General features: G+C 38.4%; 1 protein-coding gene across 4 annotated transcripts; it reads right to left on the bottom strand.

The window, feature by feature from the left end:
- Positions 1 to 6,391: 6,391 nt before the first annotated feature.
- On the bottom strand, positions 6,392 to 13,239 carry LOC100262180 (uncharacterized). 4 transcript variants are annotated; one of them, XM_010664968.3, is made up of 8 exons: positions 12,721 to 13,239; positions 12,343 to 12,427; positions 11,652 to 11,693; positions 10,075 to 10,243; positions 8,885 to 8,937; positions 8,547 to 8,771; positions 6,954 to 7,000; positions 6,392 to 6,670 (listed from the first exon to the last, which is right to left on the bottom strand). In XM_010664968.3, the coding sequence occupies exons 1-8, from the start codon at positions 12,954 to 12,956 to the stop codon at positions 6,616 to 6,618; spliced, it is 912 nt and encodes a 303-aa protein (XP_010663270.1). In that variant the 5' UTR covers positions 12,957 to 13,239; the 3' UTR covers positions 6,392 to 6,615. The 4 variants fall into 4 exon arrangements, with proteins under 4 accessions (XP_010663270.1, XP_010663271.1, XP_010663272.1 ...); XM_010664969.3 differs by having other exon boundaries at positions 12,343 to 12,491; positions 12,604 to 12,865; XM_019226586.2 differs by having other exon boundaries at positions 6,615 to 6,670; positions 8,636 to 8,771.
- Between the last annotated feature and the right edge of the window lie 119 nt (positions 13,240 to 13,358).

The following is a 13,358-nucleotide window of genomic DNA, read 5'->3' as shown; positions in this document are numbered from 1 at the left end:
GCAGCAAAACAAAGTGATGCAAACATGGAATTAGGAAGAAATTTGGATTGGACGGATGAAGTGAGAGAAAGTGCGGCCATCCGGATGGCAGATTATCAACAAAGGGCATCAGCACATTACAATCGCAAAGTCAGGCCAAGAAGCTTCAAAAATGGTACGCTAGTCCTTAGAAAAGTTTTTGAAAATACTACTGAAGTGGGTGCAGGGAAATTCCAAGCCAACTGGGAAGGACCCTATATAGTGTCTAAGGCAAGTAGCAATGGAGCCTATCATTTACAAAAGTTGGACGGAACTCCGTTACTTAGACCGTGGAACGTGTCTAATTTAAAGCAGTATTATCAATAAAAAAGCAAAGACAAGTTCAGATGAGAAAAGAAATATTTTTATTGATGTAGCTAAAAATATGAACAAGGAGGTCTCCGGACGACAAAAAAAATACAGAAGGAAGATTACAGAAGAAGTTACAAAAAGAGATAAACTATCAGGGAGCAGGCGTGTCGTGAAGTTTCTTTTCTTCACCCGGAGGAATTGAAGGCACGTCCCGCTTGATACCGTTCTTCTTCATGCAGCACCGATACCCAAAGATGAACGTATCATCCACTTGTTTTTGGTATTCTGCTTCAATTTCCTCCCTCTCTGCAGCAAACTCCCGTTCTAGCTCCTCTTTTTGTGCAACCAAGCGCAGCTGCAAATCTTCCCTCTGTTTCTTTTCGATAGAAACTTCTGTCCGGAGTTGCCTCACCTCCCCCCTCAAATCGACCATCTCATCTGATGCCTCAAGCAGACGGGCATGCATTGATTCCTCCCGGCCCTTTGCGTCAGCCAAATCTGCCCGGAGGGCCTCATTCTCCCCCCGGGCGGTGGATAAGCTGGCTTCAGCCTCCGCCAGTCTCAGACGCAACTAATCTTCAGCATCTTTGCGCCGAGTGGCGAAAGCCTTCACATAATCAGTAGTCCGCAGCAAGTCAGTGAAAAGATCGTATTGACTGGCCATGCCACGGAGACCACTCACCAGCTGCAAACAAATAGCCAAGCAAGAAAAGCAAAGTTAGAAATCACACATCAGAATGACAATCAAAAAGTACAAAAACAGTTTTACCGTTTCCACCATCTCGAACATCTGGGCTGAAGGCTTGACAAGGGGCAAGCTGGGTGGAATCTGTTTTAGCTTCTCTTCCAACTTCGCGAAGCTAAAAGGGTTAGCGGAGGTGCAAGACGCATCATTAACAGGATCCCCCTCCGATGAGGCAAGAGAAGAGGACTCTTGTTCCGGATTCGGGACCTCCACATTTCCGGCCGGATGGACATCCCCGGGTGCAACCTCAGCCGGGACCACCACCGGGACAGCTGGTGTCTCAGTTACCATCTCCACTTCGCCCCCCTCCGGATGAGCGTCGTGGGCAGATGAGCAACTAACTTCAATCTCTTGCTGCCGCTCTTGAAGCCGCCCGAGGAGTCCGGACCTCAGATTGCGCACCGAGCGAGACTTCTTTGAGGGTGGCGCCGTCACCAGAACAAGAGCCAGCCGGTCCGGATCGTCAGAAGGCTGACTCTGACTTTCTACTCCCACTTCCTCCATGGGGGCCGCGCAAACGGCCTCAGCTGCATCGGCATCCGGATTACGGGATTCCGGATGGTTGACAGACGCAGCTTCCTCAGCCAAATTCGCTAGAGGCGCAACCGCTGCTAAGGAGGTGCTTGAGTGGTTCAGCCCCGCAAGGTGTCCGGATCCGCTTGAGATGGAATGAGGGGCAGCGTTCATTGGCTCCTCTATCATTACCTCCGCCTCGTGAATAATGGGCGGAGGAGCAAATTCCATGGGAGGAGTGGGCTCCCTCACGTCCTTCCCATTTTTCTTCACCAGCTTCCTCCTTTTCGCTGGAGTTTTCTTTGGAGGGGAGTCTGTGTCACGTTTCTGTCCGGGAGCCTTCTGAAGGGTCCCTTCGTTCTTCTTCTTCTCCCGATCCTCCAGGAGAAGTCGGCGTTTTTTAGCGTCAGCCTCTTTTAACGCCTCGTAAATCGGGAAATCCTTCACAGTATAATGCTCCCCAGGAACAACCTCATTTGGCATCTTCCTGGGGAGAATGTTGATGACATATTCTTGGGGCTCCCGGACGACCGCCGTCAGGTTCCGCGCGGTCAGCAGCGTCTTGCACTGCCTCTCCTTGGCGTCTATCTCGAATAATTTGCTGAGACAGCCAAAGGACGCCTTTTCCACCCAGTCCACAAGGTGGCCCCTCAATTCCGGACCTACATTAACAGCAACAAAAGATGAGAATACCATCCGGAAGAGTCAACAAAAAATCAACAAAGTAAAAGCCGGACAATAGTCACAAAGCAAACCTACCCGGAACCACCAAGGAGTAGTTTGGAGAGAAAGGCCTTGCCGGATGCTCCAAAAGCCCCGCCCATGCACCCCGGACCACCACGTGTCCCGTCGCCCCTCCCTTTGTCGAATCTGGCAGCTCCGTCACCAGTTGGAGGGAGGGCAGGTGTGCGGACATGCTGAAGATGTCATTTTTTACCTTCTTCAAAGAATACACAAAAAACACCTCCAGCAGCGTGAGATCGAGGTTGTACAGCATGTTTATGATGCTGCATCCCATCAACACCCGGACGATGTTGGGATGAATGAAGACGGGTGGAATCTTGGTGAAGTGGAGGAACTCCTTGAACAACGCCGGCAGAGGGAACCGGAGCCCCGCGTTGAATTGCTCATTCGAGAAGATGATAGTTTTTTCTTCTGCTTTCTCAGAAGGCACAAGCACCCTCCCATTCAGCAGTTCGATAGCCACGTTATTCGGGATACAGAACCGTTCCCGGAATTCCTTCGCATCCAGCTTATCTATCGCCTTTCCACGAACTTCGCTAGCCCGGGAAGATGAAACAGTCTTTTTTTCAGCCATTTCTTACCACAAACACAAACCCAAACCTACACACAAGAAGCGCAATGGGTAAAACACAAGTAACCCAGAAAATACACAAACCCTAACCCAAACAAATCAGAAACCAAAACCAAAGAACCAACAAAACCCAACAAAAGGAACAGCAATAGCAAAAGTACACGTACCAAATGAAGCTCTAAAGAAAAAGATCGCTGTTTCGATACAAGAACACCAGCAGCAAACGAGTGTCGCGACACAAAATCACCGGTACAAAAGTGTTTTCGAGTTTCTTTACTCAGAAAAAGCAAAGGACGCAACAAAAGCAAGAAGAAGAAAGGCTCTCAGGAGAATGCAGTAGAAAAAATGCAAAAAGAAGGTACAGTGCGCTATTTATAGGGGGACAGACCCTCGGAAAGCCAAACGTCCAAACAAAACCCATCATTGAAACGACATATTGCCTGGGGATACACAGGGTCGGCGGCTTCTTCATAAAGGCCCTTTTTTGGCTTTCGCACCCCCACTCGCCACGTGGCCCACTCAGACGAAGTGACCTCTTCAGTTTTCAAAAAGGCCAGTTATTTTTTAACCCGCCCATTTTTTGGGCAAAATAGGCAAGTTAAAAAGGGGGGCAATGTAGGGACCCCTCCCTCTGGGAAACACGTGGCACGCAGCTCACAGTGACATGTGGCACGTGTTATCATCCGGACCAGCATCATCCGGATTCCCCTTAGGATACGCATGATGCGCTTCTCCTATCCGGACTGCCTCAAGAAAGTACAAGCGGCGTTTCAGCTTCTCTTATCCGGACCGCGTCAAGGAAGATCAAACGACGTTTACAAAGCACAGGCATCCGGACGGATTCCATAAATGCATCCGCTCCACAATACATCCGGATAACCAACACGGGCTATCCGGATAAGATTGTCCGGATCATTGACTAAAGTATAGCAAGTCTTACACGCTATCACGACAACCAGCCATGGCCCACGTCCCATCACCTGTAGAGTGAAAGGACGGGTTGAGGTGACAACAAGTCACTTCCCATGGCCATTCGACATGATCACTTCCCACGATCTTTGACAGCAGCATCACCTACCATGGTTTCTGACAGCCGCCCATAGGGTGGCGATAACCATGCTGCCACCTCATGTCATCATAACAACATAAAATATCTCCTCACCATTAATGAGAGGAACAGTGTCCCTAGCACTATATATATACCTTCACACGAAGAGGAAGGTAAGGACCCGATACTTAGTAAAAGGCCAACTGATCTATATCTCCCTCTCTAACTATGGCTAACAAAACCATCGGAGGGTGCGTCCGGACACCCTGTCCGGACGTCTTTTGCAGGTACAACGGCTGAATCAAGAACCTTTGAAGGTTGAGATCACGTGTCCACCCATTCAGCAACTGCGTGGATCGTCAGGGACTTGAGGTATCAACAGTGATCAGAATGGCAATGGCACCTATTCTTCTCAGCCTGATGTTTGGCCTGAAAATCACTATGAAGTTCAACGTATAGTGAACAAGTACATGAAGGAAGGCCATGGAAAGAGGACGGTGGATTTATCTGACATTCTTGAAAGCAGAAAGAGGAAGGCCGAAGTTGAGCTGCAAAAGCTGCAGGAAAAAAATGGCGAAACCAAAGGGCAGACTTCTGAGACTGGATTGGAACCGGATGGGCTTTCCTACGAAAATCTGATGGAAATAATTGATCAATTGGACAGGAAACTTGAACATGTGATGAGTCTGATTGATTTGAAGAAGGGAGAAGCGGGCTTGATGAGTAAGACTCCTGTGAACTCCTCTCATATCCCGGGTTCGCCTACAGCTGAGCAAGCCTTTGAAGGCATTGAAATGTTCTTATATGATTTGGATTTTCCCGATACAAGTAGTGGAGTGGTTGAATCTGATTTGAACCAGATGATGATGATGAATATGGAGAATAACGGATATCCAGAATTTGGAAGTGGGAAGGCATCCAGCAGTGAGCTCCTGCACCACAGTACTCAATTTCAGGACCCAATTCATTATGATCCAGCTCGTGGGATGTTCACGAATAACCCTGATCCTTCAACTTCATATCAGAAGATGGGGACTGATCTTACCATGCAAGCGATGTCGGTATTCAAGAATCCGATGATGTTTAACACCCATCCCACAAATTCCATGCCGCAGATGGGGTTGTCTGAGAATATGATGTTCGACATGGATCATAGCATCTCTATGCAGCAAATATCGGCATATAGGCAGTACCTCTTGGACGGTTATTTGTTCTTTCATTCTTGATTTTGATGCATGTAATTGCTTTTAGATTTGTGTGACATGTCCAACTTTGTAAGAGAGTACATCCGACATCCAAACCATGGAGTTTTGTTAGCATGATTGTATTCTAAGACTTCATTACGTTAATGTTTTACAAAAACCTTGAAATTGTGTCTTTTAAGGTTATTTCTACTTGAAGCTTACATTACACATTGTATGCAAACTATTTCCTTTCTATATTTTGTTTGAGAATTGAATTCTTCTCGGATATATTTCATGTTTTTTATTTTTAAAATAAGAGATATAAAAGTGCAAGAAAATTTTTAAAGATTTACTCTAAAATTAATGATTTTAAAAACTATTTTTAAAAAATGAGATATAAAAAAAATTATTATCTCAAATTATAAAATTTTTTAAAATAATTTTTCAAAGATATAAAATGAATTTATACTTTTTATATAATAGAACAAGAAGATTCTTATTTAGATGGTATGAATTGAAAATATTTAAATATTTAAATAATGTCAACTAAAAAAAATAAGATAAATTAAAAAGACATCAATTTTTATTACAGGGTTTTTTATTGAATAAATTAATAAGAATTAGAAGTTGTTTTGTATTCGTTATAATTAAAAATTAAATTTTAAATCTTTTTGTTTAATTTTTTTACAATATATTTCCCATTTTTTTTATCACAAAATTATAATTTAACGTTTACTTTTATTGACGTAAAAGGAAAAACGTTATCTAAATTATTTATTTATTGAATAAATTAATATGAAAACTCACATTATTATCATATAAAAAATAGAGAAACATTATCTAAATCTATTTTTTTTACTGAATAAATTAATCAAAATAAGTGGATTGAAAAGAAAAGTCAATTAAATGATGTAAGGATATAAGTGGGTCGGTGGATATGAATGGGATGCCAAATTCAAATTTAAAAAATAAAGTTTTAAAAAACAAATATGTAAATACATGATATGAAATATTATTATTTTTAATTAAATTGTGATTTTTCAAAAGAGAAATATTATTTGAATCAGAGTTTTTAGGTTGTTTTATATATTTGCATTTTTAGAAATGTAAAAAAAAAAAAAAAATCATCTATCTTTTTCATCCAAAATTTTCATTAATAATATAAAAACTTTTATGTTAAAGTTCTTTAAAATAAATTCTGATACTTTTTTTTAAAAAACATTATTTAAATAATGTGTTTCTTAAAAATAAAAAAATTATCCAAATTAATTCAATAAAATAATAATAGGATGTATGCGTACATAAGAGTGATGAACAGGACATTTCAGGAAAAAAAAAGTCTTTAACACTTTGCTCATATATGATATAGATACAGAAAAATTATAGGACTACCCAATTTTTAGCCTATTGTGGTCTGCAGAATCTTTGATGGATTCATTGTAGTAGCACTTCTCTCCTTCTTTTTGCCATATAAGCAGGTTCATGAAAGGCCAACGTGCATTTCCTCCCCAATTACAGCAAATATTTCATCAACCCTATAAAGGAAAACAGGGATCAGAACCTGAGTAACCATTCATGCTCAACCAATCAAAATGCTCAACATTAAGGATACATGAGCATTAAAAAGTTCCAGCTTTTTCACAATTTTTGAAAACAGATATTGGTATCTAACTTCAAGTCTGCCACAGTTCAGGAATTGAATTTTTACTATTATTATTATTATTGGTTTTTTATTTTTATTTTCTAATTTTTTGTGGGGAGGGGTAGTCTGGGTTTGAAAGTATCTAATGAGCTTCAAATCTTGGAATTCATTTTTACCTATGTGTATCAATGTTCACCTCTGCAAGCCAAGTTGTAAGGTAAACCTGCAAAACTCCAATAATTCAACAGTCAGCAACAGAGATAGAAACCACTTCTTTTATCTTTGGTTATGGTGAGAATACTAGAAAAGCATTCAAATACAGAGGAGTATCCAAATCCAGTTATCAACAAAACTATATCATTTCACTTGCGCAAATTTATTTCATCTCTAATTCTTTTGGGTGAATTTGGTACTAAAGTTTCCATCAAGAAAGCTAGTCATTCATTCCTTGGTACTGTGTATGTGGAGTTCTTGAGATCCATAACGGTGGATCCTTCCTTCCAGGGATGGCAACGGGGCGGGTTCGGGGCGGGGCGCCCCCCTCCCAACCCCGTCCCATTTAAAAAATTAAACGGGGTGGGGCGGGGCGGGGCGGTCGAGTATGCTACATTCCCATACCCGCCCCGTTTAACTTTTTATTTAATTTTTTTAAAATTACTTTTAAAATTTTTAATTATATTAAAATAAATATATTTTATAAATAAATAAATAATTATATTTTTTATAACTTATTTTATTAAAAATAATTTATTATTATCTATATATTAAAAATAATAAAATAAAAATTAAATTAAAATAATTTTAAAATTTAAATTAAATTAAATTTTAATTTTAATTTTATATATAATCGGGACGGGGCGGGGCAATACCCAAACCCGCCCCGGGTTTCAAAAAAAATCCCAAACCCGTTTAGGAAAATAATATCCTGCCCCATTAGGGGCGGGGCGGGGCGGGTACCCGAAATGACCTGCCCCATTGCCATCCCTACTTCCTTCTGAATATACCCATGTGTATGTGGACAACTTGATAGCTCACCACTGTCAATTGTAAGTAGGAAATGGCTTCTTTATGAAGACAAATAGAATTACTATCTCGGAGAAACTAGATACTATGCAAGGCATCATCTGTGGTAATATTAGGTGATGTAATTTATTACAGGATTATGAAAAGTAGTCTTCTTTTTATAAGCAGAAAAACCTAGTTAGAACACAACAGAATGTTTAATAGAATTGGAAAGTGGAAAGTGGAAATCAATAAGGAAACAATATTTTAAACTTCCTTAAATTTTTTAGACTTCTTTTTAAATTTAATTTAATTTTGTCATTGCTTAATCAAATCCAAAACCACATTCTTACCTTAGCTTCAAATTTTGTGTCTTCAACTCAAACATGTTAGTATAGTGGTAGTAAAGTAGTCTCGGACAAGTAATCTTTGGAGCAAAATTATCCGAGAAAAAGATTATCGGGACATGTATCAATTCTCATAGGGCTAATCTAAACGGCATAATTGAATCACATTAATCAATTTGAGATAGACCTAAATATTATTGATTTAAGATATTTCGCTTGGGTATAAAATTTTGAAGACTGCCTATTCATCCCACTCTAGGTAGTTCCTTGTTCAAGAATACAAGCTTACAAATGTAATAAATATGCATGTATAAAATCTATGTATATACACATCTAACTCAAAAGCAAATGCATGCTAAAGTCAATCATACTTTCAAACAATTAATTATATGCATTATACAATGGTGGAATGTTTCATACCTGTAAGATCTCATGATCTGGCTGCTGATTAGAACGTATAACAAGCGAATGAGATTCAAAACCTATTATTTTTGGGGGAATAAGCTCACCAATTTCTTTTGAATGCAAGCTGCATATACCCCAATCATCAAATTCCCCTGGATACAGCTCATCTGACCAACAATATCGATCCTTTTGTGGAGCTTCTTCACAACTGATGGAGTGTAACTCCACTACAAGCAACCGCTGCTTAGAGCAAACAATACCAATAAGAATAGAGTTACAAGCAAAGACAAGTGATCTATTACATGTCCAAATAAAATAGAAATCTGGAGTAGCAAAACAAAACCAAAATTCACCTTCAAATTTAGTTCAAGTATGAACATCTGAACAAGTTCCTCCGCTAATTTCTCTGAGAGATTGTTCAAAGATCACAAATGTCATGATTAAATGTGTTGGAGAATTGAAAAAAAGACAGCCAAATAAAAACTCAAGAGGATAATAGGCATGGTTAAGTATCATACTACATGAGTTTGGGAAGATTGACATGCCAACACATCACGGTTTGAAGTTCCAACCTGTTTTCATAGAAAAAACGCAATTTTCCATTCTTGAGGCAATAGAAATGAGGTCTAAATGTAACTTCTAATTTTTTACACCCTCCCTCCCTCCATGTAGTTTTAAATTATAACTCCTGGAAGCTACTCCCTCCCTCCCTCTAATTTAATTTTACAGGTACTCAAAAGCTCATTTAAACTTTCCCAAACTTCTAAAAGTTCACTGTAACTATTCAAAACTGCTTGGAACTCAATAAAATCACCACTTTATTTTTTGATTGGAAACGCCACAAAGATATATTAATATAAAAAAGAAGTACAAGAAGAAGGATGAGAAATCCTCCCACCAAAGACAACTAAGTTACAGGAAAATACACATAAAACAAACGAACTCCCACTAAGGACCAATCCCTATGGAGTAAAATCACCACTTTATTTGACATGGAATGTTAGCTTAACACTGTTTTTTTTTTTTTGATAGGCAAGTAAGAGTATGCATATTAATGACATATTAGCTTAACAATGATGTGTATGCTTTTTCAAAGTACAATAACATTTGGGTAATTCACCTACATTTTTTAATAAAAGAATACTTGCTAAGATATAATGTTAGAGACATGTGCTAAAAATGCAAATGACCAACCTACTTTTGATTAAACATATAGCTTAAATTTTTTGAATGTGAACATACATTTATTTTCTGATATTATGTGAAGTTAATAGACCTAGTAAATTGAGGATCTCTGTATTACAATAGAGACATTCACTTCAACTTAGTCTCATCACTCTCCCCATCACTGTCACCGTTCTCATTAAATCAATGAACCTTTGGTCAATCAGAAAATAAATAAATAAATAAATAAATAAATAAATGGCTTTTTGAGGCCACTTTTTTACTTCCTTAATTTAAGCTTTTAACTTGTTACAATTGATGACTCACATCCCAAAAAAAAACTAAATGCAGTATAAAATCTTTGCAGACAGCTATTTACCGAAAGAAGAGATTGGCCAAAAGAGAAAGGCTGGAGTTCCTCCACCATCTCCAAGGTCATTTGTATCCTCAGATAAGCTAGAAAATTGCACAAGTGGACTGCTGCTAGTCCCTTTAAGGAAACATCTCATGGATCTACTGGTATTGACCATGTGAGTCACGACAGCCACCTGCAGATGAATTATTAAGGTCTAACATGATAAAAATACTTTGCTTATTCAACAAATAAAATATTTAACTCGTCATTGGCTTTGCATCCTTCCATAATGAAGAACAATCATTACCAATGAATCTACAGGCTTTGCTCCACTCTTTGGAGCTTCTGAAGTCCAAGATGATCACTTGACATATTGACATAACCTAGAAAAATGCCATTATATCTTATCATTCTTACTGTTCTTTTTTTGGGTAAAAATTAATAAAACAGGTGTTTTCTAATCAATTTTTAATACTGTGTGTTCTCTATCCATGCAATGACAAAACACAACCATATTATCCATTTCAACATTGATCAAGTGAGAGAAAGAGTGGACCCATTTGTCAATTTCCAGGCAAATTTCAAATATTAGGATTCAATAGTGACTAAGGCCACAAAAAAAAAAAAAAAAAAAAAAAAAAAAAAAAAAAAAAAAATTCTGTTGAAAAATCATTAACTTTACTTCAAGAATATATCACATTCTTACTGATTTTTCCTTAATTCTTCTTCACGTTAGTTCCAGCATGATCTACTCTTAAATCCCTTCTACTATTTCTATTCTTATTCACCTTAACATACCGATATGAGCTTTGACTAGAAATTAACCTCATACAGCATAAGTTCCCATATTGGTATATGATGCAATTTCCCTGTTAAATGAGAGTTGTATGAATTTTCAAGAGCACAGCTCCATTTTAGCTGTTGAGCTTAAAGGGTGACCAAAATCATCCTAAACATCTTGTAATCTTCACATCTATTTTTCCCATAAATAAAACAGTTTCAAATGCAGTGAAGCCAAATTCCATTTGGGGGAGTGAAAGAAAAAGCAGTGGTTGAAGAATAAGCATAAACAGGGTACTAGAATAGATACTCTGTGTATATTGGAGTTTGTTCCTTTATTATTCCTTTTTTTTTTTTCCATTTTCATTCGGGTTTCTTTTTTTGAATATTGAAAGTATAGAAATTTAAACATTTAAAGTTAGCAGTTTCGTATTTATTTTCTAATTTCATTGAGTAATTCTGGAAGGAGACCTCTGTTGTCAAATGACTCAATCCATGCAGGAGGGTTTAGCTCCTGGTGGTCCCAGTATAGCTGATATCCCTAATGCATTTTCCTTTCAGTGCTTGTTTTCCTTCTTGTCTTTGAATAATGGAAGTTCTATTACCCATGAATTGGCAAGATATCCTAAAATTTTGAGAGAAATATAAGCTTGGATGGAAGCAGTTCCAGATTTCTTGTTGCCTCTTCGTCCTTAAAGAGTTTATTTTCAGTTAGGTCTAATCTAATTTACTATTTACCCACATAAATACTGCTCTAATTCTGCAAGGTAACATCTTTGACACCTATAATGGACCTAATAACACATGTTCAGTATGCATACCATATCCTTGTATGCTGACAAAAGTTTGCTCCCATGAAGGCCCTGAAACGATGAAATACTTTATAAGATGCAGATCCATCAAAATAAAAGTAGATAGTAATCAAAACTTGTTTGCATGACAGACTCGGGATCCTAAAATAATCTATTCTTATTCATTTCTCATTGAAAAGACAAAACAGGAAATCATTTAGCCAAGCAGTTAACCACAGCAACAATGTGAGAAGTTCAGAGCTTATCTCATCAATGCATATTTCCTGCAGAATATTAAAAAAAATGACAATATACAAAAAACTAAATCCAAGACCCATTAACGCAAAAAAAATCCATGGCTGTAGACAGTGGTTCCAAATATATTGACTGGATGTTGAGTCAAATTAATGATAATACCTACCAACAGGCCAAAATTTCAGAAAAAAAATTCCCATTTCCATGTTTTGGCAAAAGTTACAAATAGAGGCAAAATTTTCTGCATCCAAATTTATCCTAAGTTCAATTCGGCACCTAGTTAGAATCCAAAGACTGCTAACAAGACAAGACTTTAAGATGAATCTCAAAAATGCTTGATTATCATTGGCGTATAATCTACGCAAACAAAAAGAAATGGTAGTAGATATAACACAAGCTATAAAAACATTGAGACCAGGAAATTAAGAATCATGCACACACAGGCAAAGACATAATGTAGAAGTACCTGCTGCTTTAATAATTTCATGCAAGCTTTCTTTCTAATATTGGGCATATCACTCAGAACACCCAACTCCATGGCAGGCATATATCTGAGCAAAAAAGTAATCCCAATGAGCGCATTAAGACTCTCACAAACCCTTATCCTCTGTTTGGCTGCTGGGAAATTTCAGGAAAATTAAACTATGATATTTTCAAACTTCCTTGCCATATTGCTTCGGTTTGAGACAATTAAAATGAAAATCACAAAATAGGCAAAGAATCAAACATTTTGAGATTGCATTTCTCAACTGCATCTCTCTTGTCTTTTCCCGAATTTCCTCAGTAACCAAACGGACCATAAAATTCAAAGAACCATAAGTTGAAGCAAAACGTTTGTAATTGCCTTTGAGAGAGATAGGAGTTGACAAGATCTGTGGCATGTGACCTTCCCTTTGAGGCAGTAGAAGTCCATTGTTGTCTGTAGGAAGCTAATTTCGACCACTGGTTTCGGAGGTTTCGCTGCGCGGCTGGTCTCCATAGGCAGATGACAGAAGGAGGTCGTGTTGGAGTTTTGGAGCTAGGGCTTTGGAGATTTGAAGAAGAAGAAGAACAAGAAGAAGTTGCGTCTAGGGTTTCCATGGTCCGTTCCGCCTAGGATCAAGCCACGCACAAAACTTGATCAATCGACCTACGGGCGCCAAACGGTGAAACCGAAACGACGCGTTTCAAAGAGGGTCCCAACGACGCCGTTTGTAGAAATCCCATGAGTTTGGGACTTTCTCCGTTTATCCTTCACCAAAGCCACAGGCACGTCTCATAGCAGGCACAGATGAATAATAGAAGAGGAAGCCTTTTGGGAATAGCAAGATCCTTCCCATCTGAGCGGTGCCGGAGAAGATGAAAGCTGCGTCCGTTTTGATCTCAATCACTCCAATGCTATACTTTTCCCAACGTTTTTAGCAAACGATTTTAGCAACGTCAAAAAAAAAATTCGAATCTTATATCCGTAATCATAATTAGTAACTGATCATTCACTTTTTA

The sequence above is a fragment of the Vitis vinifera genome, chromosome 17 (assembly GCF_030704535.1).
Source record: "Vitis vinifera cultivar Pinot Noir 40024 chromosome 17, ASM3070453v1".
NCBI classification, from domain to species: domain Eukaryota; kingdom Viridiplantae; phylum Streptophyta; class Magnoliopsida; order Vitales; family Vitaceae; genus Vitis; species Vitis vinifera.
The sequence above is the reverse complement of the archived record's forward strand: the minus strand, read 5'-3'. Positions and strand labels throughout refer to the sequence as shown.

Bases quoted from the DNA above. Each gene is read 5' to 3' on its own strand.
- LOC100262180 (XM_010664968.3), bottom strand. From the start codon at position 12,956: ATGGAAACCCTAGACGCAACTTCTTCTTGTTCTTCTTCTTCTTCAAAT. The intron at 8,772-8,884 runs GTGAATTTTGGT...TGCTCTAAGCAG, and splicing joins TACTTGAACTAAATTTGAAG to CGGTTGCTTGTAGTGGAGTT. The intron at 6,671-6,953 runs GTAAAAATGAAT...TTTCCTTTATAG, and splicing joins GTGAACATTGATACACATAG to GGTTGATGAAATATTTGCTG.